Source organism: Mugil cephalus, chromosome 1, assembly GCF_022458985.1.
Source record: "Mugil cephalus isolate CIBA_MC_2020 chromosome 1, CIBA_Mcephalus_1.1, whole genome shotgun sequence".
NCBI lineage: Eukaryota > Metazoa > Chordata > Actinopteri > Mugiliformes > Mugilidae > Mugil > Mugil cephalus.
The window spans coordinates 27238876-27263500 of NC_061770.1; the positions used below are offsets into that span (position 1 = coordinate 27238876).

At 47.1% G+C, this 24625-nt stretch overlaps 2 protein-coding genes across 4 annotated transcripts in view; both read left to right on the forward strand.

Moving 5' to 3' along the window:
• The first annotated feature begins 541 nt into the window (after window positions 1–541).
• abcd1 (ATP-binding cassette, sub-family D (ALD), member 1) lies at window positions 542–10476 on the forward strand. 2 transcript variants are annotated; one of them, XM_047586060.1, is made up of 17 exons: window positions 542–1159; window positions 2629–2882; window positions 2953–3068; window positions 3158–3315; window positions 4008–4195; window positions 5512–5686; window positions 5780–5970; window positions 6066–6246; window positions 6850–6992; window positions 7139–7385; window positions 8059–8153; window positions 8363–8508; window positions 8582–8766; window positions 8821–8962; window positions 9059–9184; window positions 9603–9690; window positions 9816–10476. In XM_047586060.1, exons 2-17 carry the CDS (start codon window positions 2754–2756, stop codon window positions 9918–9920), a joined length of 2415 nt encoding a protein of 804 aa, XP_047442016.1. In that variant the 5' UTR covers window positions 542–1159; window positions 2629–2753; the 3' UTR covers window positions 9921–10476. The 2 variants fall into 2 exon arrangements, with proteins under 2 accessions (XP_047442016.1, XP_047442024.1); XM_047586068.1 differs by having other exon boundaries at window positions 550–1159; window positions 8582–8727; window positions 8878–8962.
• Window positions 10477–11263: 787 nt separating this feature from the next.
• Window positions 11264–24625, forward strand: part of plxnb3 (plexin B3) — a 51159-nt gene continuing 37797 nt past the window's right edge. The window contains exon 1 of one of the 2 annotated variants that reach the window (XM_047585584.1): window positions 11264–11519. The gene's annotated coding sequence lies outside the window, so the exon portion shown is untranslated. The remainder of the gene's footprint in view (window positions 11520–24625) is intronic. The other variant, XM_047585575.1, reaches the window with a different exon arrangement.

The window sequence follows — 24625 nt, forward strand, 5'->3', positions numbered from 1 at the left end:
GTTTAAAGCAAAAGGAAAAATGTCGGTTTACATCCAGGTCTGTTTAGAATCTTTTTAAATTATATGAATTATTTTTAAAGTTACTTCTTATTATTTATCGTGAATCTACCAGGTAAGTTCCAAATGTGTTTCCAGTCCAGGTTCTTAATAAAGTTCCTCGTGGAGTTGATACGGTTCTGGTGAGCAGGTTTAAACCTGGGCTGGATCAGGGAGTAATAATGTTGGATTCTGGCCTTTAAATGACATCATTCCTCCAGCAGCTTAGTTCAGACAACATTAAATTATTAACAGGAATTATTATACTTGATGTGTCATCAATGACCTGTTGGTCCAAAGGAGTCTGGGTCCATGGAGACCAGGGTCCACACACCAGGTGTTATTTTACCTTCAGTGGAAAATGTTCAAATAAAAAGTAAAAAAAAAAACTGGTTCGGTTTTAGGATAAAGGTCCTCGTTCTGGTTCTGGTTCTGGTTCTAGGTGCCGCGGTCGGGGTGAGGAGGTAGTGGGGGTGTAGGAGGCCGGGGAGGAGGCGTAGGAGGCCGGGGAGGAGGCCGGGGAGGAGGCGTAGGAGGCCGGGGAGGAGGCGTAGGAGGCCGGGGCTCCGGATTGGGACGCGGCCCCTCCTCCAGGTAAACACAGGCTGAAGTTTGCGGAGCTCCGGTTAAAGTCCATCCGGCGGAGCAGCAGCGGAACCGGGCGGTGGAACGAGGGGAAGAGTCCCGGGAAGAGTCCGGAGAGAGAGGAGGAGAACACGGAAGAGGAGGAGGAAGAGTTTCACGTTGAGATCAGAGGAACTACAAAGTTCCTGTTAGCATTTAGCTTCTATTAGCTCCCCGCGGGTCCTCTGCGGGTCATCGCCGGGTTAAGGGTACAGCTCTGCGGGGCAACAGGCTCCGTACGGCGGGGACCGGACAGCAGCGGGCTCCGGTAACCTCCCGGTAACCCCCCGGTAACCTCCCGGTAGTTATTACACCGTTATAAGCTAACGGACCCGGAGCTAACGCACCGGAGCCTTCAGGCCGAGAGAGAGAGGGATCAACAGGTCACCCACAGACCAGGGCCCGGAGCCCGGATCCGAGACCAGAGACCAGACCCGAGAACCAGAGACTGGACCAGAACCCAGAGACTGGAGCAGAACCCAGCCCCGTCCAGCTGCCTGTGAGAGTCTCTATTAACTTTATAAATAACAGCAATATTAATGTGAACATTAACAGCTGATCAGTATTTGACAGTAATATGTCCTATATAAACTTCATTTCCCAGCATCCTTCACTGAGGTCTGGGGTCCTCGGGCCTAAAGAACCGAGACTCTAAAGAACCGGAGTTTCAGGGGAACTCATGTGGTTCCTGTTTCTTGGGTCCAGTGTGTGAAGCTTCGTATTATTAGTGACGCTGATGTGACCAGAACAATAAATAACGATAAAAACCACAACAGAACATTCTAACTACATGTTCAACTGTGTCTGCGTTCCGTCCTCAGATCCATCTGGTTCTATCGTTCTATCTCTGGCTTCGGTCCTCGTACTGAACGGACTGAGCTTATTTCTTTATTTCCCTGAGGATGTGTCTCATGTGGTTCTGGATGTTCTCCTGGTTGTTGTTCAGGTGGTGTGTTGTGTTACTGTTCTTAGACATTTGTTTGTTCTGTTCTCTGAACCGGTTCCATGTTACTGATGAGGAACCTCGTTTAGATCTTCCTCCAGACTGGTTCTTCTACTCTAAACATTAGATTATTAGATCATTACAGGTGAGCTACGGCTGAGAGGAGGCGGAGTCTAGAACGTCTAGAACGTTTAGAATGTCTAGATGTAGAGTGCGTCTAGAACATGTCCTAGTACGTCTAGAACATGTCCTAGTACGTCTAGGACATCTAGTACGTAGAGTATGTCTAGGATGCTGAGTACTTCAAGTACATCTAGAACATCTAGGACGTGTAGTGCGTCTAGAACATTGAGTACTTCAATTATGTCTTGGACGTCTAGTACGTTGAGTACGTCTAGAACATCTAGAACATTTAGATGTTCTAGAACGTTGAGTACTGTAGAGTACTTCATATACACTGAGTACGGCTAGAACGTGTAGAACGTCTACATGTTCTAGTACATCTAGGACATTGAGTATTTCAAGTACGTGTAGAACGTCACGTCGGTTCTACGTTCTGTGTCATCAACTTGCATCTATCACATTTATCATAAGATGGAAAATTCTTATCGTGAGGATGTTTTTTGACGGTAAATCGTGTACGATGAGTTCTATCAGCTCGTTCCTCCTGGTTCTATCAGCTGGTTCCTTCTGGTTCCTCCTGGTTCTATCAGCTGGTTCCTTCTGGTTCTATCAGCTGGTTCCTCCTGGTTCCTTCTCTTTCTATCAGCCGGTTCCTCCTGGTTCTATCAGCTGGTTCCTTCTGGTTCCTTCTGGTTCTATCAGCTGGTTCCTCCTGGTTCTATCAGCTGGTTCCTTCTGGTTCCTTCTGGTTCTATCAGCTGGTTCCTCCTGGTTCCTCCTGGTTCTATCAGCTGGTTCCTCCTGGTTCTATCAGATCGGATCAGTCATGAAAGGTTCTGTGGACCTGACTCTGGGTCCTGGTTCTCCCTCTAAGTGCCTCTGTGTTCTGTCTCTGGGTTCAGGTGGAGGGTCAGACCCTTAGCTCACGATGGCGTCTCCTTGACAACGACCACAGTGGTTCTGTGTGGACTCCTCCTCCCGTGACACCTGGTCCTGAGCTCTGATTGGTCACCTGTCGGCCGTTACCATGCAGCTGACCTATCAGAAGCTGCCGGCTCAGCTGAGGCGGAGCTCCAGACTCAGGAAGCTGGCGGCCATCTTAGTGACGGCCTACGCTGTCAAGAAACTGTCCCCCTACGTCTGGAGGAGGCTACAGGTGAGACACACACCTGTACACACACACACACCTGTAAACACTGGTCTCTGAGGGTGTGCTTGTTTTTCAGAGGAGGGCAGCAGGTAAACAGGTGGGTGGAGCTAACCTGCCAGTGGGTGGGGCTAACCTACCAGTGGGTGTGGTCAGTGACAGTGGAGAGAAGAAGAAGAAGAAGAGTGAGCGCAGGTGAGCTGAGTGTCATCATGTCCACCTGTCCACTTGTCTCCAGGTAACAGATGGACCTGTCCCTCTGTCCCTCTGTCCTCTGTCCTCAGGTCTCCGTCCGTGAACAAGGAGTTCGTCCTCCGTCTGTCTCGCCTATTGAAGCTCTTGTTTCCACGGTTACTGAGTCGAGAGATCGGTTTGCTCGTCCTCCACTCTCTCACCCTGATGTCCAGGACCTTCCTGTCCATCTACGTGGCCTCTCTGGACGGTACTGTCCACCTGTCTGTCTCTACCTGTCTCTACCTGTCTGTCTCTAACCTGTCTGTCTCTAACCTGTCTCTACCTGTCTGTCTCTACCTGTCTGTCTCTAACCTGTCTGTCTCTAACATGTCTCTAACCTGTCTGTCTCTAACCTGTCTCTACCTGTCTCTACCTGTCTCTAACCTGTCTGTCTCTAACCTGTCTCTAACCTGTCTGTCTCTAACCTGTCTCTACCTGTCTCTACCTGTCTCTAACCTGTCTGTCTCTAACCTGTCTCTAACCTGTCTGTCTCTACCCGTCTGTCTCTAACCTGTCTCTACCTGTCTCTAACCTGTCTCTAACCTGTCTCTAACCTGTCTGTCTCTAACCTGTCTCTAACCTGTCTGTCTCTACCTGTCTGTCTCTACCTGTCTGTCTCTAACCTGTCTCTACCTGTCTGTCTCTACCCGTCTGTCTCTAACCTGTCTCTACCTGTCTCTAACCTGTCTCTAACCTGTCTGTCTCTAACCTGTCTCTAACCTGTCTGTCTCTACCTGCCTGTCTCTAACCTGTCTCTACCTGTCTCTAACCTGTCTGTCTCTAACCTGTCTCAACCTGTCTGTCTCTACCTGTCTGTCTCTACCTGTCTGTCTCTAACCTGTCTCTAACCTGTCTCTACCTGTCTGTCTCTAACCTGTCTGTCTCTAACCTGTCTCTCAGGTGTGATCGTGCGCTGCATTGTCCAGAAAGATCCTCGTGCGTTTGTGCTCCAACTTTCTAAGTGGCTCCTCGTTGCCGTTCCTGCGACGTTCATCAACAGCGCCATCAGGTTCCTGGAGGGACAACTAGCCCTGAGCTTCAGAGGACGCCTGGTTAGCCACGCCTACCAGCTCTACTTCACCAACCAGGTACTACGGCTAACGCTAGCCACGCCTACCAGCTCTACTTCACCAACCAGGTACTACGGCTAACGCTAGCCACGCCTACCAGCTCTACTTCACCAACCAGGTACCACGGCTAACGCTAGCTTAGCATCTAGAGAGCTCTACTTCACCAACCAGGTACCATGGCTAACGCTAGCTTAGCATCTAGAGAGCTCTACTTCACTAACCAGGTTCCACGGCTAACGTTAGCTTAGCATCTAGAGAGCTCTACTTCACCAACCAGGTACCATGGCTAACGTTAGCTTAGCATCTAGAGAGCTCTACTTCAGCAACCAGGTTCCACGGCTAACGCTAGCTTAGCATCTAGAGAGCTCTACTTCACCAACCAGGTATCACGGCTAACGCTAGTTTAGCATCTAGAGAGCTCTACTTCACCAACCAGGTACCACGGCTAACGTTAGCTTAGCATCTAGAGAGCTCTACTTCAGCAACCAGGTACCACGGCTAACGTTAGCTTAGCATCTAGAGAGTTCTACTTCAGCTACCAGGTACTGTGGCTAACGTTAGCTTAGCATCTAGAGAGCTCTACTTCAACAACCAGGTACCACGGCTAACGTTAGCTTAGCATCTAGAGAGTTCTACTTCAGCTACCAAGTAACACGGCTAACGTTAGCTTAGCATCTAGAGAGTTCTACTTCAGCTACCAAGTAACACGGCTAATGTTAGCTTAGCCTTCATTTAGACCTGTTGTCCTCATAAGGGGACACTGTTGTCTGCCATCGAGTAGACGGGTCAATACACCTGTTAATTGCACTCACTGAGGAGAGGGAGGACGCTCATGTCTCTGTGTCTCTGTGTCTCTGTGTCTCTGTGTCTCCGTGTCTCATGTCTCTGTGTCTCCATGTCTCTGTGTCTCATGTCTCTCTGTCTCAATGTGTCTGTGTCTCTGTGTCTCCGTGTCTCATGTCTCTGTGTCTCTGTGTCAGCTCCATGTCTCCTATGTTACTGTGCTTCATTTTCTCTTCTGTCTCAATGGGCTCTGTCTGCATCTGTCGGGGCACCACTGTCCTCATGGACGCTCATGTCTCTGTGTCTCGGTGTCTCCATGTCTCTGTGTCTCTGTGTCTCCCTGTCTCCATGTCTCGGTGTCTCATGTCTCTGTGTCTCATGTCTCTGTGTCTCCATGTCTCATGTCTCTGTGTCTCATGTCTCATGTCTCATGTCTCTGTCTCCATGTCTCATGTCTCATGTCTCGTGTCCTTCTGTCTCCGTGTCTCCATGTCTAATGTCTCATGTCTCACGTCTCCATGTCTCATGTCTCCGTGTCTCCGTGTCTCCAGACCTACTACCGCGTCAGCAACATGGACGGACGTCTGTCCAACCCTGACCAGTCCCTGACGGAGGACATCGTGATGTTCTCCGCGTCCGTCGCTCACCTGTACTCTAACCTGACCAAACCCATCCTGGACGTGGTGGTGACCTGCTACACGCTGCTGCGCACGGCTCATTCCAAAGGCAACGGCCGCTCTCTGCAGGTTCCCTGCTCAGTGAGCCATGACTGACCGTGTGTTGTGTTGTTGTGTTGTTGTTGTGCATGTCCTCCTGCAGGAGCTAACACCACGTGGCCGTCTGCCATCGCCGGCCTGGTGGTGGCGCTCACGGCTAAAGTCCTGCGCTCCTGCTCTCCTCGCTTCGGGAAGCTGGTGGCGGAGGAGGCCAAGAGGAAAGGAGACCTGAGGTACATGCACTCACGGATCATCACCAACTCGGAGGAGATCGCCTTCTACGGAGGACACAAGGTACACGCCCCCTGGTGGACACGCCTGGCTCTGACATGTCCTCTGCCGTGTCCTCTGACGTGTCCTCTGACGTGGTGGCTGTGTGTGATTCGCAGGTGGAGATGTCCCAGCTGCAGAGGAGCTACACGTCTCTGTCGTCTCAGATCCACCAGATTCTGCTGAAGCGTCTGTGGTACGTGATGTTGGAGCAGTTCCTCATGAAGTACGTGTGGAGCGCGTCCGGCCTGGTGATGGTGGCGGTGCCCATCATCACGGCCACCGGGTACTCTGAGCACGGTGAGCACAGGGAACCAACGCACGGGGAACCAACGCACGGGGAACTAACGCACGGGGAACCAACGTACGGGGAACCAACGTACGGGGAAGTAATCTACGGGGAACTAATGTACAGGGAACTAACATACGGGGAACCAACAACTAACGTACAGGGAACTAACGTACGGGGAACTAACGCACGGGGAACTAACGCACGGGGAACCAACGTACGGGGAACCAACAACTAACGTACAGGGAACTAACGTACGGGGAACCAACAACTAACGCACAGGGAACCAACGTACGGGGAACTAACGCACGGGGAACTAACGCACGGGGAACCAACGTACGGGGAACCAACAACTAACGTACAGGGAACTAACGTACAGGGAACTAATCTAAAATGTGCTTAAGTTACCAGATACGGTTCCTTGTCCTTTAAAGGGCCGTAGTGCATGATCCCTGTTGATTGAATGAATGAATGAATGAATGGATGGATGAATGAATGAATGGATGAATGGATGAATGAATGAATGAATGGATGAATGAATGAATGAATGGATGAATGAATGGATGAATTAGCGTGTGAGAGCAGCCGTGACCTTTGACTCCTGCTGTGTTCAGACTCGGAGGAGGTGAAGCAGGCGGCCATGTTGATGAAGGAGGAGGAGCTGGTGAGTGAGCGGACTCAGGCCTTCACCACGGCCAGGAACCTCCTCAACGCCGGCGCCGACGCTGTAGAGCGCATCATGAGCTCCTACAAGGAGGTGCGCCGCTTCCTCTTCCTCCTCCTCCTCCTCCTCCTCCTCTTCCTCCTCCTCCTCCTCCTCCTCCTCCTCCTCTTCCTCCTCCTCCTCCTCCTCTTCCTCCTCCTCCTCCTCCTCCTCCTGACTCTTACTCCTCGTTGTCTCAGGTGACGGAGCTAGCCGGCTACACCGCCCGGGTCTCTGAGATGTTCGACGTGTTTGAAGACGTGAATCGAGGAATTTACCGTCGCTCTGCAGACAGAGACGAGGAGCTGACGACAGGAGCAGCAGGAGGAGCAGGAGGAGCAGGAGGAGCAGGAGCAGGAGGAGAAGGAGGAGGAGCAGGAGGAGGAGGAGGAGGAGGAGAAGTGGTTCAGCATGGACAGAGAGTCTGTGGTCCCCTGGAGATCAGAGGTGAGTCCACAGTGTTGTTAGATGTTAGCTGTTGACGGATAGCTGTTAGCTGATAGCTGTTAGCTGATAGCTGTTGACTGATAGCTGTTAGCTTTTGACTGATAGCTGATAGCTGATAGATGTTAGCTGTTGACTGATAGCTGTTAGCTGATAGATGTTAGCTGTTGACTGATAGCTGATAGCTGTTAGCTGTTGACTGATAGCTGTTAGCTTTTGACTGATAGCTGATAGCTGTTAGCTTTCGACTGATAGCTGTTAGCTGTTAGCTGTTAGCTGTTGACTGATTGCTGTTAGCTGATAGCTGTTGACTGATAGCTGATAGCTGTTAGCTTTTGACTGATAGCTGTTAGCTGTTGACTGATTGCTGTTAGCTGATAGCTGTTAGCTGATAGCTGTTAGTTGAGAACTTGAAATGCATTCTGGGATACCTGGCCGCCCCTAGTTTGCATAACGAGGTTAACGAGACACAGGTGAGACAACTGAGGGAGGAGCCAATCACATCGTCAAAGGAGGAAAACCAGACAGGATTAAAGAAAACTTTCAGAACTTAATATCATGACAACACCAAGTCCTCGCCAGGTACTTCCTGGTTGATGAAAGGGGGCGGGGCCAGAGCACCGCCATGTGTTTGGACGACTGTACCTGCTCCATGTTGTTTGTGGTGTTGGTGCAGGTCAGGTGGTCAGTGTGGAGAAGGGGATTCGCTGTGAGAACCTTCCGATCATCACGCCGACTGGAGACGTGGTGGTTTCCAGCCTCAACATCCAGGTAACGAAGACCAGAACCCGGAGCTGTTAGTGGATTCACTTCTTATCTGAATCATATTTACAGTTTCTCGTCCACGTTAAACTGCACTGATGATATAAATCGATAGAAACTTTGTGTCTTATTCCTGGAAATAACGAAGTTATGTTTGTTCGCTGAGTGAGACCTCTGACCTCTGACCTCTGACCCGTGTCATGTGACCTGTGTCTCAGGTGGACGACGGGATGAATGTTTTGATCACGGGTCCCAACGGATGTGGGAAGAGCTCCCTGTTCAGGATCCTCAGTGGACTCTGGCCCGTCTACGGGGGAGTCCTGTACCGTCCAGAACCACAGCACATGTTCTACATCCCCCAGAGGTACCTACTATCTGCTACTACAGATAATAGACCCCCGCCCCCTTTAACTCTCAGTAATCTGGCTCCGCCCCAGGCCCTACATGTCAGAGGGGACCCTCAGAGACCAGGTCATCTATCCGGACTCTGTGGAGGAGATGGTCCAGAAGGGGCTCACGGATTCAGATCTGGAGGAGATCCTGCGCACCGTCCACCTGCTCTACATCCTGGACCGCGAAGGAGGTCAGTCTGTGTTTAGACCAGGAGCCTGTCCGGGTCCAGGTTCAGGTCCAGGTCCAGGTCCAGGTCCAGGACCAGATCCAGGTCCAGATCCAGGTCCAGGTCCAGGTCCAGGTCCAGGTCCAGGTCTAGTGTCTCTGTCTCTGTGTCCAGGGTGGGAGTCTGTCAGTGACTGGAAGGACGTCCTGTCTGGAGGAGAGAAGCAGAGGATGGGGATGGCTCGTATGTTCTACCACCGGTAACTCCTTTACTTCCTGGTTCTCGTTACCATGCCGACGCACCAGACCCCGCCCCCTAACCCCCCCCCCCCTCTCTCTCTCTGTCCCTCGGCCAGTCCTCGCTACGCCCTCCTCGATGAGTGCACCAGCGCCGTCAGCATCGACGTGGAGGGAAACATCTTCCAGGCTGCAAAGGATGCTGGGATAGCTCTGCTGTCCATCACCCACAGACCCTCCCTATGGTCAGTACCTGGTCCCCTGACTCCTGATTGGTCCCCTGGCTCAGTCATGTGACTCCAGTGTGCGGCCAGCAGGGGGCAGCAGAGCGCTGAGCCTCTGGTTTCTCCTCAGGACGTCTCCAACATCCTGGTTCCTCTGCTCCGGTTTAGGTCCCATGAAATATCAACGTGTCTTATATTTAAAAATGACCATAGGATTTTAAAAGTGGACAAAACAAAGAGCAGCAAGTCAAAAGAAACGTTCACATTAGATACTGTTTATGTGTTTATTGGTTAACAGCTGGGAAACATAATGTAATAACATCTCTGCAAAGTTTAAAGTTTACGGTCTGAGGAGGTTTGTTCAGGTCCAGGTTTGTTCTGTTAAATGTGCGACAGAAATAAAGAGACGTGTCGTCTCCTTCTTCTTCTTCTCTGGTAGGAAGTACCACTCTCACCTGCTGCAGTTCGATGGAGAGGGGGGGTGGAGCTTCGAGCCTCTGGACGCGTCCACCCGTCTGTCTCTGCAGGTGAGTCTCTGAGGGGACAGGCTGAGGTTACCACGGCAACCAGCCTCCTCCTCCTCCTCTTTGAGGACGAAGGTGATGGACAGAAGAAGACGGGACGTCCACTAACCTCTGTCTCCGTCCCTCAGGAGGAGAAGCAGCGTCTGGAGAACCAGCTGTCAGGGATCCCCAAGATGCAGCAGAGACTGGCCGAGCTGTGCGTCCTCCTGGGGGACAGGGAGGGGGACGACTGACGACTCCCCGTCCTATCAGACTAAACTGTGACGTCTCTAAGGTGTTGAACACTTCCTGTTTTGAAGTCAGAGCTGCTGTGATTGGCTGGCTGCTTTTTACACATCACTTCCTGTCCCGCTCTGATTGGTTGGATCGTTTCGGGTTAAAACATCGGTTTTAACGTAACTTCTTTTCCTCCTCTTTCTCCTTCACATCCTTCACTTCCAGCGTTCGACCAATCAGAGTGGCAGATTTTTAAAGTTTATCAGCTGACTGACAAACAGGAAGCGGCTGGAAGGATCAGAGGTCATGTGACCAGGTGTTTTTAAAAGGTGCCATTTAAATCTTTGACTGTTTGTATAATTTGATAGAAAATAAATCAGTTTTATGATGTAATCAATAAATCTGATCAATCAGCTGATCAGTGGATCAATAAACTGCTGCATATCAGGTTCATCAGGTTAGACTGAAGACGAAGATGATGAAGATGATGAAGATGATGATGATGATGATGATGATGATGATGATGATGAAGATGTATTGAAGGTTATTTGAAAATAAAATGTTCAGCATTGATCACGTTCAGTCTCCTCCTTCATGTGGGATCAGTCACTTCCTGTTCAATCAGCTGATCTTTGTTACTGATCATCAGCTGATCCAAAGGTAAAGTCACCTGGTTCATGACCTGCAGGAGAAAAATCAATCAAATAATTAATCAACCAATCACATGTAGTCAAAGAACTAAGGACATAAGGTCCTGGTCCTGGTCTAAGTCCTGTTCTTAGTTCTGGTCTTGGTTCTAGTCCTGGTCCTGATCTTAGTTCTGTTCTTGGTTCTAGTCCTGATCCTGTTCTTAGTCCCTGCTTAGGTCCCGTTTTTTTGTCCTTATCCGGGTTCTAGTCCTGGTCCTGTTCCCGTCCTAGGCTGGGATCCTGGTCTTGTTCCTAGTCCTGGTCCTGGTCTTAGTTCTGGTTTTGGTTCTAGTCCTGGTCCTGATCTTAGTTCTGTTCTTGGGTCTAGTCCTAGTCCTGGTCCTGTTCTTAGTTCTGTTCTTGGTTCTAGTCCTGATCCTGTTCTTAGTTCTGTTCTTGGTTCTAGTCCTGATCCTATTCTTAGTCCCTGCTTAGGTCCCGTTTTTTTGTCCTTATCCGGGTTCTAGTCCTGTTCCCGTTCTAGGCTGGGATCCTGGTCTTGTTCCTAGTCCTGGTCCTGATCTTAGTTCTGTTGTTGGGTCTAGTCCTGGTCCGGGTCCTGGTCTTAGTTCTGTTCTTGGGTCTAGTCCTGGTCTGGGTCCTGGTCTTAGTCCTGGTTTTGGTCCGGGTCTTGTTGCTGGTTATGGGTTCAGGTGTAAAGTTCAGAACCAGAACAATGAGAGCGGACCAGGACTTGATGGCTGGATGAATGAATGAAGGGAGCAGTCCCTTCCAGCAGGTTGTCGGCTCTAATCCCGCAGAGCGTCAGCGCGGAGCGGGCTGGGGCGGGGTCTCTGTCAGACCTGTTGTGCGGCTCTCGGTGCGGATCTTTCTGCTCCGGGTCTCTGCTGGAGCCTCCGTGGATTTGTGGAAGTTTGTCGGGCTCCTCGGACCCGGGTCGGACCGCGGAGGAGTCCCCGAGCTCAGGTGAGTGTGACCCGGCTGCCGTCGGCTCCTTTTCTCCGCTCCCAAGTTTCCCCGAAGGAAGGAAGGAGCCCGAGCCAGGCGTGTCTGACAGCGACGCGCCAGACTCCGTTACGGAATCAGACACTTTTAAAGGTTTCCGTTTTTTCTGATTTAACACTTGAGCCGAGACAAGCGGCTGAATGCGGGTCCAGGATGAAGGTCGGACGCTCTTTAATTCGGCGCAGAAACTTTTAGCACAGCTCAACGTTTAGCTTCGGTTTTGCTGAGTTTTCTTCACACAGCCATTAAAAACCGAGCGGTGCGGCGCAGGTTAAAAGTAGATTGTTTTTTCACGGAGTCTGGTTGGTTGGTTGGTGGGTGGGGGTGGGGGTGGTGTTGGGGAGTCGGTATTACAGTGAAAGAGGACTTCAGATGTACCCCTAGCCTGCCCCGGCACGGCACGGCTCTGCCCGCAGCTGAATAGCTGGCATTCCAACACACACACACACACACACACACACACACACACACACACACACATGACTTCAGAGGACCGCAGATTGACTTCCTTTTGTCCCCACAACATGATGAATACACGTGACCTCGGAGACCGTAAACAATAAGAATATGAACACAGTGGCAGGAAGCGGACCGGTCCTGGTCCCGGTCCTGGTCCTGGTCCTGGTCCTGGTCCTGGTCCTGGTCCTGGTCCCGTTCTTGTTCCTGGTCCCTGTCCCCGTCCCCGTCACCGTCCCGGTCTTAGTCCTAGCTCTGGTCCTGGTCCTGGTCCTGGTCCCTGTCCTGGTCCCTGTCCTGGTCCCGGTCCTAGCTCTGGTCCTGGTCTGTCTCAGCCTCGTCTCATGAGTCTAATTTGTGTATTTCTGCTTTAATGTCGAGCTTCTTCATCTTCATTTTCATCATAAAAACATGGTTCAGATTGAAACTTTATTTAAGACTCAAACATGTTTTCACAGTTATTTGAGTCTGAGATGAAAGATGAAGATGAGTTGTCCCGGTCTTAGTCCTAGCTCTGGTTCTGGTTCTGGTTCTGGTTCTGGTTCTGGTCCTGGTCCTGGTCTCTATCTTGTTCTGTTCTTAGTCTGGTATTTGTCTTTCTGGGGCTGAAACGCTGGAAGCTGATTGGTTCTTGTTGTTGTTGTTGTCGCGTTAATTAGTTTGAACAGAATTCACAGTTTTCTTAATGAGACCTGGTGAACGGCCTTTGACCCAGAAACCCAGTGACCAGCAGGTCATGTGACCTGTGTGGTCAGTGACATCATCGTCATCATCAGCGAGATGAAGATTATTTAACTGAAGCGTCCATTTGACTAATCTGAAGGATTTAGTCTGAGATTAGAGTTTAATCACCTCTAATCCACACACACTAACACGCACACACACACACACACATTAACACACATTAACACACATTAACACACACCTCGTTAATGTGTCTAATCTGCAGGTTTACACTCACACCAGATTCAGATTCAGATCCTCTGAAGTCAACACAACGTCTGTTTATATTAATCACAACTGGTTCATTGAGTCATTGGTTCATTATTGGTCCTGGTCCTGGTCCTGGTCCTGGTCCTGGTCCTGGTCCTGGTCTTTAAGAGATTCATGCAGAAAAAAAAGAAGAAACAAAAATAACAAATCAAATATTTATCAGTTTTTGTTACAGTTTTTTTGACGTGGACATTTTTGTCTTTGGTCACAAGAAGGAAGAAAACAAGTTCAACACAACCTGAAACTGATCTATTCTATTCTATTCTATTCTGTTCTGTTCTGTTCTGTTCTGTTCTGTTCTATTCTATTCTATTCTATTCTATTCTATTCTATTCTGTTCTGTTCTGTTCTGTTCTGTTCTGTTCTGTTCTATTCTATTCTATTCTATTCTATTCTATTCTATTCTATTCTATTCTATTCTGTTCTGTTCTGTTCTGTTCTGTTCTGTTCTGTTCTGTTCTGTTCTAACCTGAACATGAAGAATGGATCAGCTCATGTGTTCATTCTGAATCCAATATAAAAAAAATTGATTTATTGATTTTATTTAAGGAAGATGTTTAACACAGTGTGTTTCTGTGTGTGTTACTGTGTTTTAGTGTGTGTTACTGTGTGTGTTACTGTGTGTGTTACTGTGTGTTACTGTGTGTGTTACTGTGTTTTAGTGTGTGTTACTGTGTGTGTTACTGTGTTTTAGTGTGTGTTACTGTGTGTTACTGTGTGTGTTACTGTGTGTGTTACTGTGTGTTACTGTGTGTGTCACTGTGTGTTACTGTGTGTGTTTCTGTGTGTGTTACTGTGTTTTAGTGTGTGTTACTGTGTGTGTTACTGTGTGTGTTACTGTGTGTTACTGTGTGTGTTACTGTGTTTTAGTGTGTGTTACTGTGTGTGTTACTGTGTTTTAGTGTGTGTTACTGTGTGTTACTGTGTGTGTTACTGTGTGTGTTACTGTGTGTTACTGTGTGTGTCACTGTGTGTTACTGTGTGTGTTACTGTGTGTGTCACTGTGTGTTACTGTGTGTTACTGTGTGTGTTACTGTGTGTTACTGTGTGTGTTGCTGTGTGTGTTGCTGTGTGTGTTGCTGTGTGTGTTACTGTGTGTTACTGTGTGTTACTGTGTTACTGTGTGTGTTGCTGTGTCTTCGTCTGTTCCTGCAGATGAAAGAGTTGCAGGTTTGATTCCTCAGAGACTCTGAGCCGCCTGCTGCTGATCTCAACCACAATGACACACCGATGTGTGTGTGTGTGTGTGTGCGCGCGTGTTACTGTGTGTGTTACTGTGTGTGCACATTGTTTTAAAGTAAAGCTGAACACCACAAACTTCACGAAGTGCAGATTTACTGCTCAACTGTTGTTACTATCCAAAAAAATGGCGTACCTAATAAAGTGGCGTACCTAATAAAGTGGCGTACCTAATAAAGTGGCGTACCTAATAAACCTAATGGAAGAAGTTATTGCTCAGAGCCTGGATGGTGGCTATGCTAATGTTGGTGCTAATAGCGACACTAGTGGTAATTGTGGTGGTGACGCTAATGGTGATGCTAACAGCTCATGGTGTGTTTGTGCTAAAGCTAAACCAGGTAGATTTCCAGTAATGTTCTGTGCTACGTGGCTGTTAGCGTCGTTAGCCGCTCGTTAATTAAAGGAATTAATTAGTGACAGGTCAAAGGAAACTAATTAGTTTCATATTCAGATATTTCAGTGGAAGAGAGTTGGAGAAAGACTCTATTCTATCAGCTTCTGATTCTATTTATGTTTCATCTTCGTCTCTGATGATAATTTAGGTTTTAATTCATAAAATCAGTTTATTTTACTACAGAAACAGACAAACCAGGGTCCATTCAGTTTTAGTGAAATTTAAGACATTGTCCCGTCTGCAGGTGCGTTTGATGTCTTGTTGATGTTTTTGTGAAGTGTGTGTATTTTAGTGTGTGTATCAGTGCGTGTATCAGTGTGTGTATCAGTGTGTGTATCAGTGTGTGTATCAGTGTGTGTATCAGTGTGTGTTTGAGGGTGACAAGTTGAAACAAACCACAGTTTCACATAGACGACAGGAGGGTGTTGGGGTCTTTTGTTGATCCCAGATTAGGGCGGGGCATCCGATTATACATTCACACAGACACACACACACACTGGGGGTTTTGTCTTGATGGGGACCCTCAATGGACGTCATGCATCCTTTAGCTGCTGACGCTAACTGGACTGTGACCAGATCAGTACACGGATAAAAACTGTGCTGGAAATATTATGCCAAACTCCATTTAAAAAACACACAATTTAAGGCCGAGTCGCGCTTTTGTGCAAAGGCCTTGTGTTTTTCTTCATCTACTGAAACGTCTGATGCAAAACCACCATTAAATATTTGCTGCTCCTTTATTTTCTTTGTGGGTTTTAATTGTCAGAAAGTTGTCGGGGGCCCAGCAGGTTTTGTGTTCCGCAACAAATCAGCCCCCACAACTTCATAAAAACGAGAACTCACAAACACAGCTGAATGCAACGTCCTTGATCGCACCAACTGCTGAGCCCCCACCCACCACCACACCCTCCCAATCCTCCTCCAACTCCCCCGATCCTCCCCCACACTCACCCCTCCTCCCATGTGTGTGTGTGTGTTGGATCACACACTCAGTCGGTGTTTTGTAGCTGGAGGTGATATTAATAATCCATAAAGAAGCTGGTTTCTCTCAATCGTTCCCTGTGGAGGCAACACACACACATTAACACATTAACACACACACATTAACACACTAACACACACACACTAACACACACACAGTAAAACGTTTTATTTTGCTGTTAATTTCCTGGAAACTTGAGCTGAATCTTTATGGACTCTGGCGTCTCTGTAGTTAACAAAGAAGCAAAATGAAACCAGAGAAGAAGTTTGTCTCGTCTCTCAGTTCATCTGTTGGTTCCTGGTGGAGGTTCTCTGGACAGGAACCGGAGCCACGCCCCTGCAGCTCCCACTGAACTAGTCCTTCTGTTTAAAAGGTGGTAGACTCTCCAGAATAACTAGAGAGGAGGAGGTGACTCATCCGGTCGCTGTTTGTTTAAGATCGGATCAGTTGTTTCTGGCGTTGACTCGTGACGCTGCAGCTTTTAACATCAGTCATGTTTTATCAGTCTGTTGATTCTCAAACATAAACCAACCTTCAGCTTTGATACAGCTCCTATAAAGTGAAGCCAAAGCTAGTAGAGCTCCCCCTGGTGGCTGGAGGCTGCAGCATAGGACATAAGCTCCGCCCCCTCCATGTTAGTGGGCGGGACTTGGGCCAAACTACAATGCTAAGATACACGTCAAATTTAAATAATAGTTTCTATCGTTTTAGGTAGTTTTGGTTCCTTATTTGGCGCTTTAGAAACAGGATGTGACATAACACGGACCACTGGTTGTCATGCCAACGGCTCTGTGAAGAGGCCCCGTGAGACCGTGAGGGTTGTAAGAACTATTCACAAAAACAAGTTCAGTGTATGATTCAACATCTCCTTGTAGCTGGTGGAGGTGGAGCAGAGCGCAGGATTGATTAAAGGAAGTGTGGGCGGGGCATCGTGAGTCTGGAGGAATATGGGCGGGGCATCGTGAGTCTGGAACTTACAATGCCCATATCCCCATGAAAATGGCGTCAGTTCGGCCAATTAGTGTTTGGTCCATATTTATATACAGTCTATGGAGGAGACGTGTTTAGTCCATATTTATATACGGTCTATGGAGGACACGTGGTGTCCATATTTATATACAGTCTATGTAGAGACGTGTTTAGTCCATATTTATATACAGTCTATGGAGGAGACGTGTTTAGTCCATATTTATATACGGTCTATGGAGGACACGTGGTGTCCATATTTATATACAGTTGACAGGAACATGAACGAAACCCTTTGGCTCGAGGTTTTTCTGGAACGTTGCTTGTGAAAAAGAAAAAGTTTTAACCGTCAGACTTAAAGTTGTGAAATGAGGACGTCTCTGGAGTCAAGGAGCTGATCCTCCTGCAGGATGAACGTCTCTGCGGTGAAAGTGAGGCGTGTCCCTGCGACGGTCGAGGTTTGCATGGAGACGATGGAGGTAACCATGGCGACGAGCAGCGGTGGACCTCAGAACCGTGGCTAAACCAACAGCGCAGTGTGTGTGTTTGTAATTGGCTGTGATAAGAAATTCTCTTTGAAGCCGAGTGAAGCCAGAAACAGTCGCTCAGAACCAGTCAGCAGAAATCCACACACCGACTGAACCGGGAGACTCATTGATCTTCTCCTTCGCCTCTGGCTGACTGACAGCGCCGCCGACCAATCAGGCGCCGGCGTCCGTCCGCTACAGGAAGCCCAGAGGGACAAACGCGTCAGCGGCTCTGATGAAACTCTTTAATATCTGTTGATGCTTTTAGGAGCTGGGTCTGAAGGGACCTGGACTCCCTGGTCCTGACCAATCAGAGCTCAGCTTTATGGGGGGGGGCGGTCCTGACACCACCATGCTAACGCTGCTGATGCTAATGCTGCTGATGCTAATGCTGCTGATGCTAGGTACCATGATGCTAACGCTGCTGATGCTAACGCTGCTGATGCTAGGTACCATGATGCTAACAGTGCTGATGCTAGGTACCATGATGCTAACAGTGCAGACGAACAGCAGCTCCATTTCTCCACAACCTCTGTTTACAACTCTGGTGTCAAATATACGACATGTGGACTAAAAGAGTTGTCGTTACTTACAGGTTATTATTGTGTTGTGTTGTTATTGTGTGTCAGTGTGTGTCAGTGTGTGTTATTGTGTGTCAGTGTGTGTTATTGTGTGTCAGTGTGTGTTATTGTGTGTCAGTGTGTGTCAGTGTGTGTTATTGTGTGTCAGTATGTGTTATTGTGTGTTATTGTGTGTCAGTGTGTGTCAGTGTGTGTTATTGTGTGTCAGTGTGTGGTATTGTGTGTTATTGTGTGTCAGTATGTGTTATTGTGTGTTAGTGTGTGTTATTGTGTGTTATTGTGTGTTATTGTGTGTCAGTGTGTGTTATTGTGTGTCAGTGTGTGGTATTGTGTGTTATTGTGTGTTATTGTGTGTCAGTGTGTGTCAGTATGTGTTATTGTGTGTTAGTGTGTGTTATTGTGTGTTATTGTGTGTCCTGCTGTGTTAAATGAACCAGGAAGTTCCTCCTGTTAAAGACAATGAACTGTTATTAGTGTCTCTGTTTCCATTTCCTCTCCTGGTGCCGTCTCTTCCTCTGACTCTGTCTTTAGTCTCTGGTCTTTAGACTCTTTATAGTGTTTATAACGTTTAGGCCTCATGTCCTCGTGTCCTCATGTCCTCGTGTCCTCATGTCCTCGTGGCCTCGTGTCCTCATGTCCTCGTGTCCTCGTGTCCTCATGTCCTCGTCTCCTTCGTGTCATATTGTGATATTCAGAGAATCCTGATGAACCAGTTTGTCTGGTTGTGTTTGTACAGACTCATCTAAACTGTGCTTCACATTCAACGCTTGTTCTCCAACAGGAAACATTTCCAGTCGTTTTATTTCATTATTTTATTTTCTCTTCGGTCCTGAATAAACACTGAAGGTCACAGCTCTGGGTTTTATCTGGGTCCTGGTCTCTGGTGCTGGGCTCGTTCTTATGGACTGTGTCATGTTTTGTCAATGGAAAGTCCTCACAAACATAGAAAGAGGAGTGTGTGTGCGGGGGGGGGGGGCTGCAGCTGTCTTCATTCAGAGGCATCTGTTACACCCCCGACTTAGAAACACCCTGACATTAAATCATCCTCTGAGCTCTGGGTTCAGGTCTGATGTGAGTCTCAGGCGACAGAAATAAGATCTGGACTCATTGTTGGGGGGTAAAAAAAAACAAAACACGTGACAGCTCTTTTAAAATTAAGTCAAAGCTGGTGGAGCTCCCCCTGGTGTCTGGCTGTAGTATAGGTAAGAAGCTCCACCCCCTCCATGTTAGTGGGCGGGGATTTCAACAATGTTTTCTGTCATTTTTTGGTACTTAATATAATGTTGATGAATGTTTTAATTATTATTATTATTATTATTATTATTATTATTTTAGTTATCTGACGCTATAGAAACCATCTACTGGACAGTCGTCCAACCAATCAGAGCAAAGTGTCTTTGTCAACGTCATGACTAGCGTTACCCTCCATGACATGACTGTCTCTGTTGCTAACCTTTAGCTTTTGTTAGCGGTAGCCCCTGCATTATCTTTCATAAAATGCTTTTTGGATTTTTGGTCATTTTTGTTCCTTAGCTAACTAGTAGCTAGCTAGCTAGTAAACCTTAGCCACAATTTAGCTTTAGCTACTTTGTAGCGGAGGGAAGTGATTCTGCTTCAGCAAATATCTGACAATATCGATGCTCTTGATCGACTCTTGACTCTTGATGCCCCGCCCACTCTTCCTCCAGACTCTGCTCCGCCTCCACCAGCTACAAGGAAATGTTGGGTTATACACTGAATTTATTTTTAAAAAATATCTATTTACAGCTCTCACGGTCCAACGGGACGTCTTCACCTTCATGTCACATCCCATTTCTATAACATCAAATTAATAACTAAAAAAAAAATGTATTTCACTTTAGAGGAGCCGTTCCTCTGTACATCTTTATATACAGTCTATGGTACGAACACTTCCTCTAATAAAAGGGTCCATGTTGACGTCCAGGGGACGAACTGAGTCGAGTGATGAGTTTATCACAGGATGAACATACAGATCACATGTAACAGCAGCAGGTCTAGGCAGTAGAACCAGTTTGAGTTTTAGACGTTCTGCGCCTCTAAGGGTTAACTCTTGTTTTAGGAGCGTCCTCGGTAAGACGGCCTTACTGACGGGACTGAGTGCTCCATATTTGCAGATTACAGCTCTATAACGTCTCAGTTTGCGGCTGCAACCATCAGATTAACTCCACAGATTAACTGAATGAAGGCACGCGGCCTAATCTACCGACTCCGTGTGTGTTTCAGGGGCAGTTTTAATGGGGATTAAATCGACTCGTGGCCTATTTGTGGGCTTGACTTGAAACGTCAGGCTCCACAAATAAATATTAAAACACTGGCGTTGTCTCGGTGTCACACATCAAGTGGCAATGATTTATTTATTCATTTTTATTTAGTGACATCTCCCGTGTCCTCGTGTCTACATCCAGTTCTTCTTTTCCTCATCATGTTGTTGACTCCACACCCACCAGCTCTGGTCTCTGGTCCAGATTTGGTGGTTCTGGTTCAGAGCTAATACAAGCAACGTTTAAGAGTGTCCTCGACCACACATCTACTAGTAGGCTACGCACAAAAGCCGTAAAACGTGGATGAGGAGTATTTAGAACTTTACTAGCATGATTATTAATATTTCTCAGGTATTTCACGTCGTGTCTACAATTTACATTTTGAAACATAGAACAGGTTATATACACAGAAACCAACTAGCTGTTACCATTAGCATCACTGTTAGGAATGACATTAGCATTAGAATCTTTGTTAGCATTCGAATCACCACTGGTGTTGACATTAGCATTTTCATTAGCTCCACTATTAGTATCGACAGTTCTGAACATAAACATGAGTTGATAGTTTTTTGTTGAGTGAACGTCTTCTGCAGTGAAAGTTAAACCGGTCGAATCAACCCAGCAGCCGTTCAGCCTCCAACATTAAAGACGCTCTGAGCTGTTGGTTGTTAAAATATTTGTGGATGAGTCTCTGTTAGCTGATGATGCAACACCCAGAAATACTGTCTGTCAGAACCGGGTCTGTCCTCCCATGTGGGCCTTTAATCGTCATGGAAGCAGAACCGAGAGACCTCAGCGTCCTCACAGCGTTAATGAGATCACACGCATTCACTCAAACTACTTCCTAATTTTTTAACCCTGACCTGAATCCAGACGTCTAAAAGTTGGTTGAGCTTGAGTCGACGTTTTCTCTCTGCTCGGAATAAATCAGGTCTTATCAGATGATTTAATTTAGCGTCTATGAAAACAGTGAAGTTGGATTCTCTGATGTGAAGCAGCCACTGATTAAGGTTCCAGCTGAAAACTTTCCACAAGATCCAAAGACTCCAAACTCAGAGAGTGTCTCACAACCTCTCATCATTTCACTTTACACAAACAAACACACTGGAGTCATCAGCATATGGTTTTATATTGAGCCTCCAGAGACGTTCAGGAGGACGGAGATGACTCGTGGTGGGTTTGGTCAGAGTGGAGTTAAAGCTGGAGACAGCTAGCAACCTGTGAGCAGCCACGCCCCTTAATTAGGCTTAAATTTAAGCCTCCGTATTATTTTTTTCCCCAGCTGTTTAAATTAGATTCAAAAACATGAGAAAAAATGTTGAAGTTTAATGAAATGGAAAAAAATATGCAAACTGGATAAAGAAATTTCATTTATGTTAAAGGAGGAAACTGAAAGCAGGTGTTACGTTTGTATCCCTCTTTCACTTTTTATTCCATTTCAAGAACATCTAAGATACGTTTTTTCTCCGTCCACCACAGGATGTGGAGACGCCTCCACCCAGTTATTTGTTTTTTCCTGTATTTCTTTCCTAAGAGTTGGATCAACAGACGTGTATCATGGTTCTAAGAAGTCGTCCTCGCACAGTTACTAATGGAGAAATTAGCTTTATTTAAATTCCAGACTGTCACCATCAAGTGGCCGTTAGAGGAACTGCATTTTTTAATTACAAGTGCCGTTCAAGTCTTTCTTTGTGCTCCAGTCCGATACCGATCTTATAATATTCAGCATCAGCTGATCTGAACTTAACTTAGAGTCGACTGGACCTTGTGTTCTCGACTCTCTCTGGAAGATTAGTCTTCAGGAAACTTTTCTCTTCTTCTGAACGTTGCAGCGTTCAGTGTTTGTTGTTGTTGTTGTTGTTGTCTGACCTGAGTGACCCCATGGATCTCCTACAAACATCCACATCACATGAGCCTCCATCACTGCACGGACAGACACTGGGTTCTGGTTCTACTTCTGGTTCTTCTTGGTTTATGTGAGACCTGATTCTTCTTTAACTTCTTCTTCTTTTGCTGCTGTTTTTTTCTGTTTTCGGGTGCTTTTTACATCTCTTCTTATTTTGATTAGATTTTCTTGGACTCTCTCCAGCTGGACTAGTTTGGGTTCATCCTCATCTGTGATCCTGCTGCTGCTTGTCTCCTGTATTTGTTTCAGAACGTCTCGTCACACGAATGTTAACAAGGTTAACGAGGGTTAGACTGGGAGGGAAGTCAAACACGATGTGACTGAGACACGGGTTCTCTGAGGTGAGCGTGGCTTGTTTGTCTTTCTCCGGTGGGTTATTGATCTCTGATGATGGGAGTTCCTTCCTGCTGTTTGTTGGATCCCGCGAACACTGAGCTGAATGTTCACAGTGACGACAGAGCTGATATTTACTCTGATGGATGAATGAATGAACGAGTGAATGGACTCTCTGTGTGTTTGTGTGAGACCTCCTGACCCGACTACACCACCACTTCCTCTGACAGCGGCTGCTGGACCGAGGCACCGGAGGCACCGGAGGCACCGGAGGCACCGAGCTCCAGCCAGACCTGAAGCTCCAGCTCGTCTCCAGGTCACATGTTGAAGCTGTGACCTGAGTGATTTCATTTACACTTGATTCAATTAAATGTGTCTCTAAAGCTGCAGCGTGAAAACACTTTGACTTCCAGCTGCGTCTGTAGATATTTCTTCTTGTGAAAAGACAGAACATCCCTTTAAGCCGAGCTGTTTGTGCTCAGTCGTCTCAGCTCACGAGTTCATGTCTCGAAACAAAGAAAGTTTTCAAACTTTCTGAACGTGACAAAATCCACAGCGTCCGTCTGAGCTCATGGATCCTGGGGTCGTGTGTCTGTGACAGAAATCTGCTCTAATCACGGTGAAATCAGCCGCTCGGCTTCGGCTCAGAAAGCGGCGCCGCTGGTTTCTGTCGTCAAGGTCTCAGCTGCTTCTTTATCTGCGCGTCCTTCACTCGACACAAACAGACTGAAGCCGCCTGATTGACGGAGGCTTTTGAAACAAGTCGGACCTCCGTGTGAAATGAATCCGTCGTTCTCAGCGTCCCAGTCGTCCTCCTCATTATATATGTCCCTCTCAGAGACATGTGCTGCCTTAATGAGCAGGAAGCAGCTGCTGTGACGAGGACAGATGAGACGAAGCAGCTCCGGCTATAGATCATCAATCAATAGCTGCAGTGATTGATTGGACGTACGCTCCACGCACCTCATTAACTCGTTATAGGCTCCGGCACACAATCAGGAAGTGATTCATTGCTTGACCTCGTTGGCCTTGGAGCCAGATGGTGAATGAAAAGCCAACGAGAGTAAAAGGCTGAGGGGGCGGAGCCAAAAGTGACAGGAGACGGTCACGTGGAGTAAAGCAGGAAAAGTGACCGTAAACTCCAATAATCAGTGTCCAGAATCAGTCAGCCATCTTGTTTGAATAACCTTCATTGAACTGATGGGAAACATAGAGTTTGAGGGTTCGGATGGATGTGATGTCACTATAAATGTCATGTTCCTACGTATTGATCTGGTCCTTTTCTTTGTGAAGAATCGAGTCGTCCTGCACGTCTTCTGTTTTATTATCCGTCAGGAAACAAACATGGAGGCACAGGATGAAACTGTTTCTGATTGGCTGTGAGGCCGGCTGTAGTTTAAAGGCATTAAAAGAGAAGCGGTGATTATGACATTTTATTTGTCTCGTTTAGATCATTTCTTTCCTCTCCGTGATTCTTTGGTGAAACTCTTCACAGTCACAGAAATGTGAGAAAATGTTGGAGGCGTACGACTCTGACGGATCCCAAGTAATTTCCCTTGTGGATCATTAAAGTCTAAGTTGGGACCAGTTTTCAATTCCCAACTCACAAAAAACAAAAAAAAACACACACACACAGCCTGCAGCTTTAAATGCTAACCCTGCTAGCATGTTAGCTCAGTGCTTCTCAAATGGGGGTGTGTGTAGCCCGGGGGTCAATCAGTATCAATGCACTCATCTTTTTAAAAATTATTGTCTTTATTTTCAGTAGGATGTTTCACTTTCATTAACCTCAGAGCAGAATGACCCAAGTCGTGGTTAAAGCGTAGCAGCGACGCTAATAAAACAGAAGCACCAAAGAACAATTTCGAGATTTCAGAAGTATTCAGAGGAATAAGTCTTGATGGGATTCATGTTTACGAGTTGCAACCCATGACGTTGTGTTTTATCTGCAGGGAAAAATGAGCTAATAGCGACATGAAGCTAGAACATCTGTAGCTTCACCTCAGGACAAAACATACGTTCACAGTTCAGGTCATGTCAAGATGCAGAAAGTCTCCACGACATCAGCCAGAGTCAAGCATGAAAAACTACAAAAATAAGATGAAAAGATGGTGCTGTTGTGTTAGCGGAGACAATGCTGGAGAAATTTGTCAGATTTGATAAAATGTGAACAGATGTGAAAAGTTTCTGTCTCGGTTTTATTTGGTTCTTCAGGGAACCGTTCGGGTTCCTCTCCTGGTTCTTCAGATGTTGTTAATTAAGTAACTCCTCCTACCAGCAGGGGGCAGCAGTCAGATCTGATCTGCTGGTTTTCAGTTTGTTTGTTTCAGACACTAACGGACGATGTCCTGAAACCAACTTTACTGTAACTTCAGTTTTTCAGCTGACGTGTGTTTGTGGTTGTGTTC

Coding starts and splice junctions, on each gene's coding strand:
- abcd1 (XM_047586060.1), top strand. CDS start 2,754: ATGCAGCTGACCTATCAGAAGCTGCCGGCTCAGCTGAGGCGGAGCTCC. Junction 2,883..2,952: donor ACGTCTGGAGGAGGCTACAG/GTGAGACACACA, acceptor CTTGTTTTTCAG/AGGAGGGCAGCAGGTAAACA. Junction 8,154..8,362: donor TTTCCAGCCTCAACATCCAG/GTAACGAAGACC, acceptor CCTGTGTCTCAG/GTGGACGACGGGATGAATGT.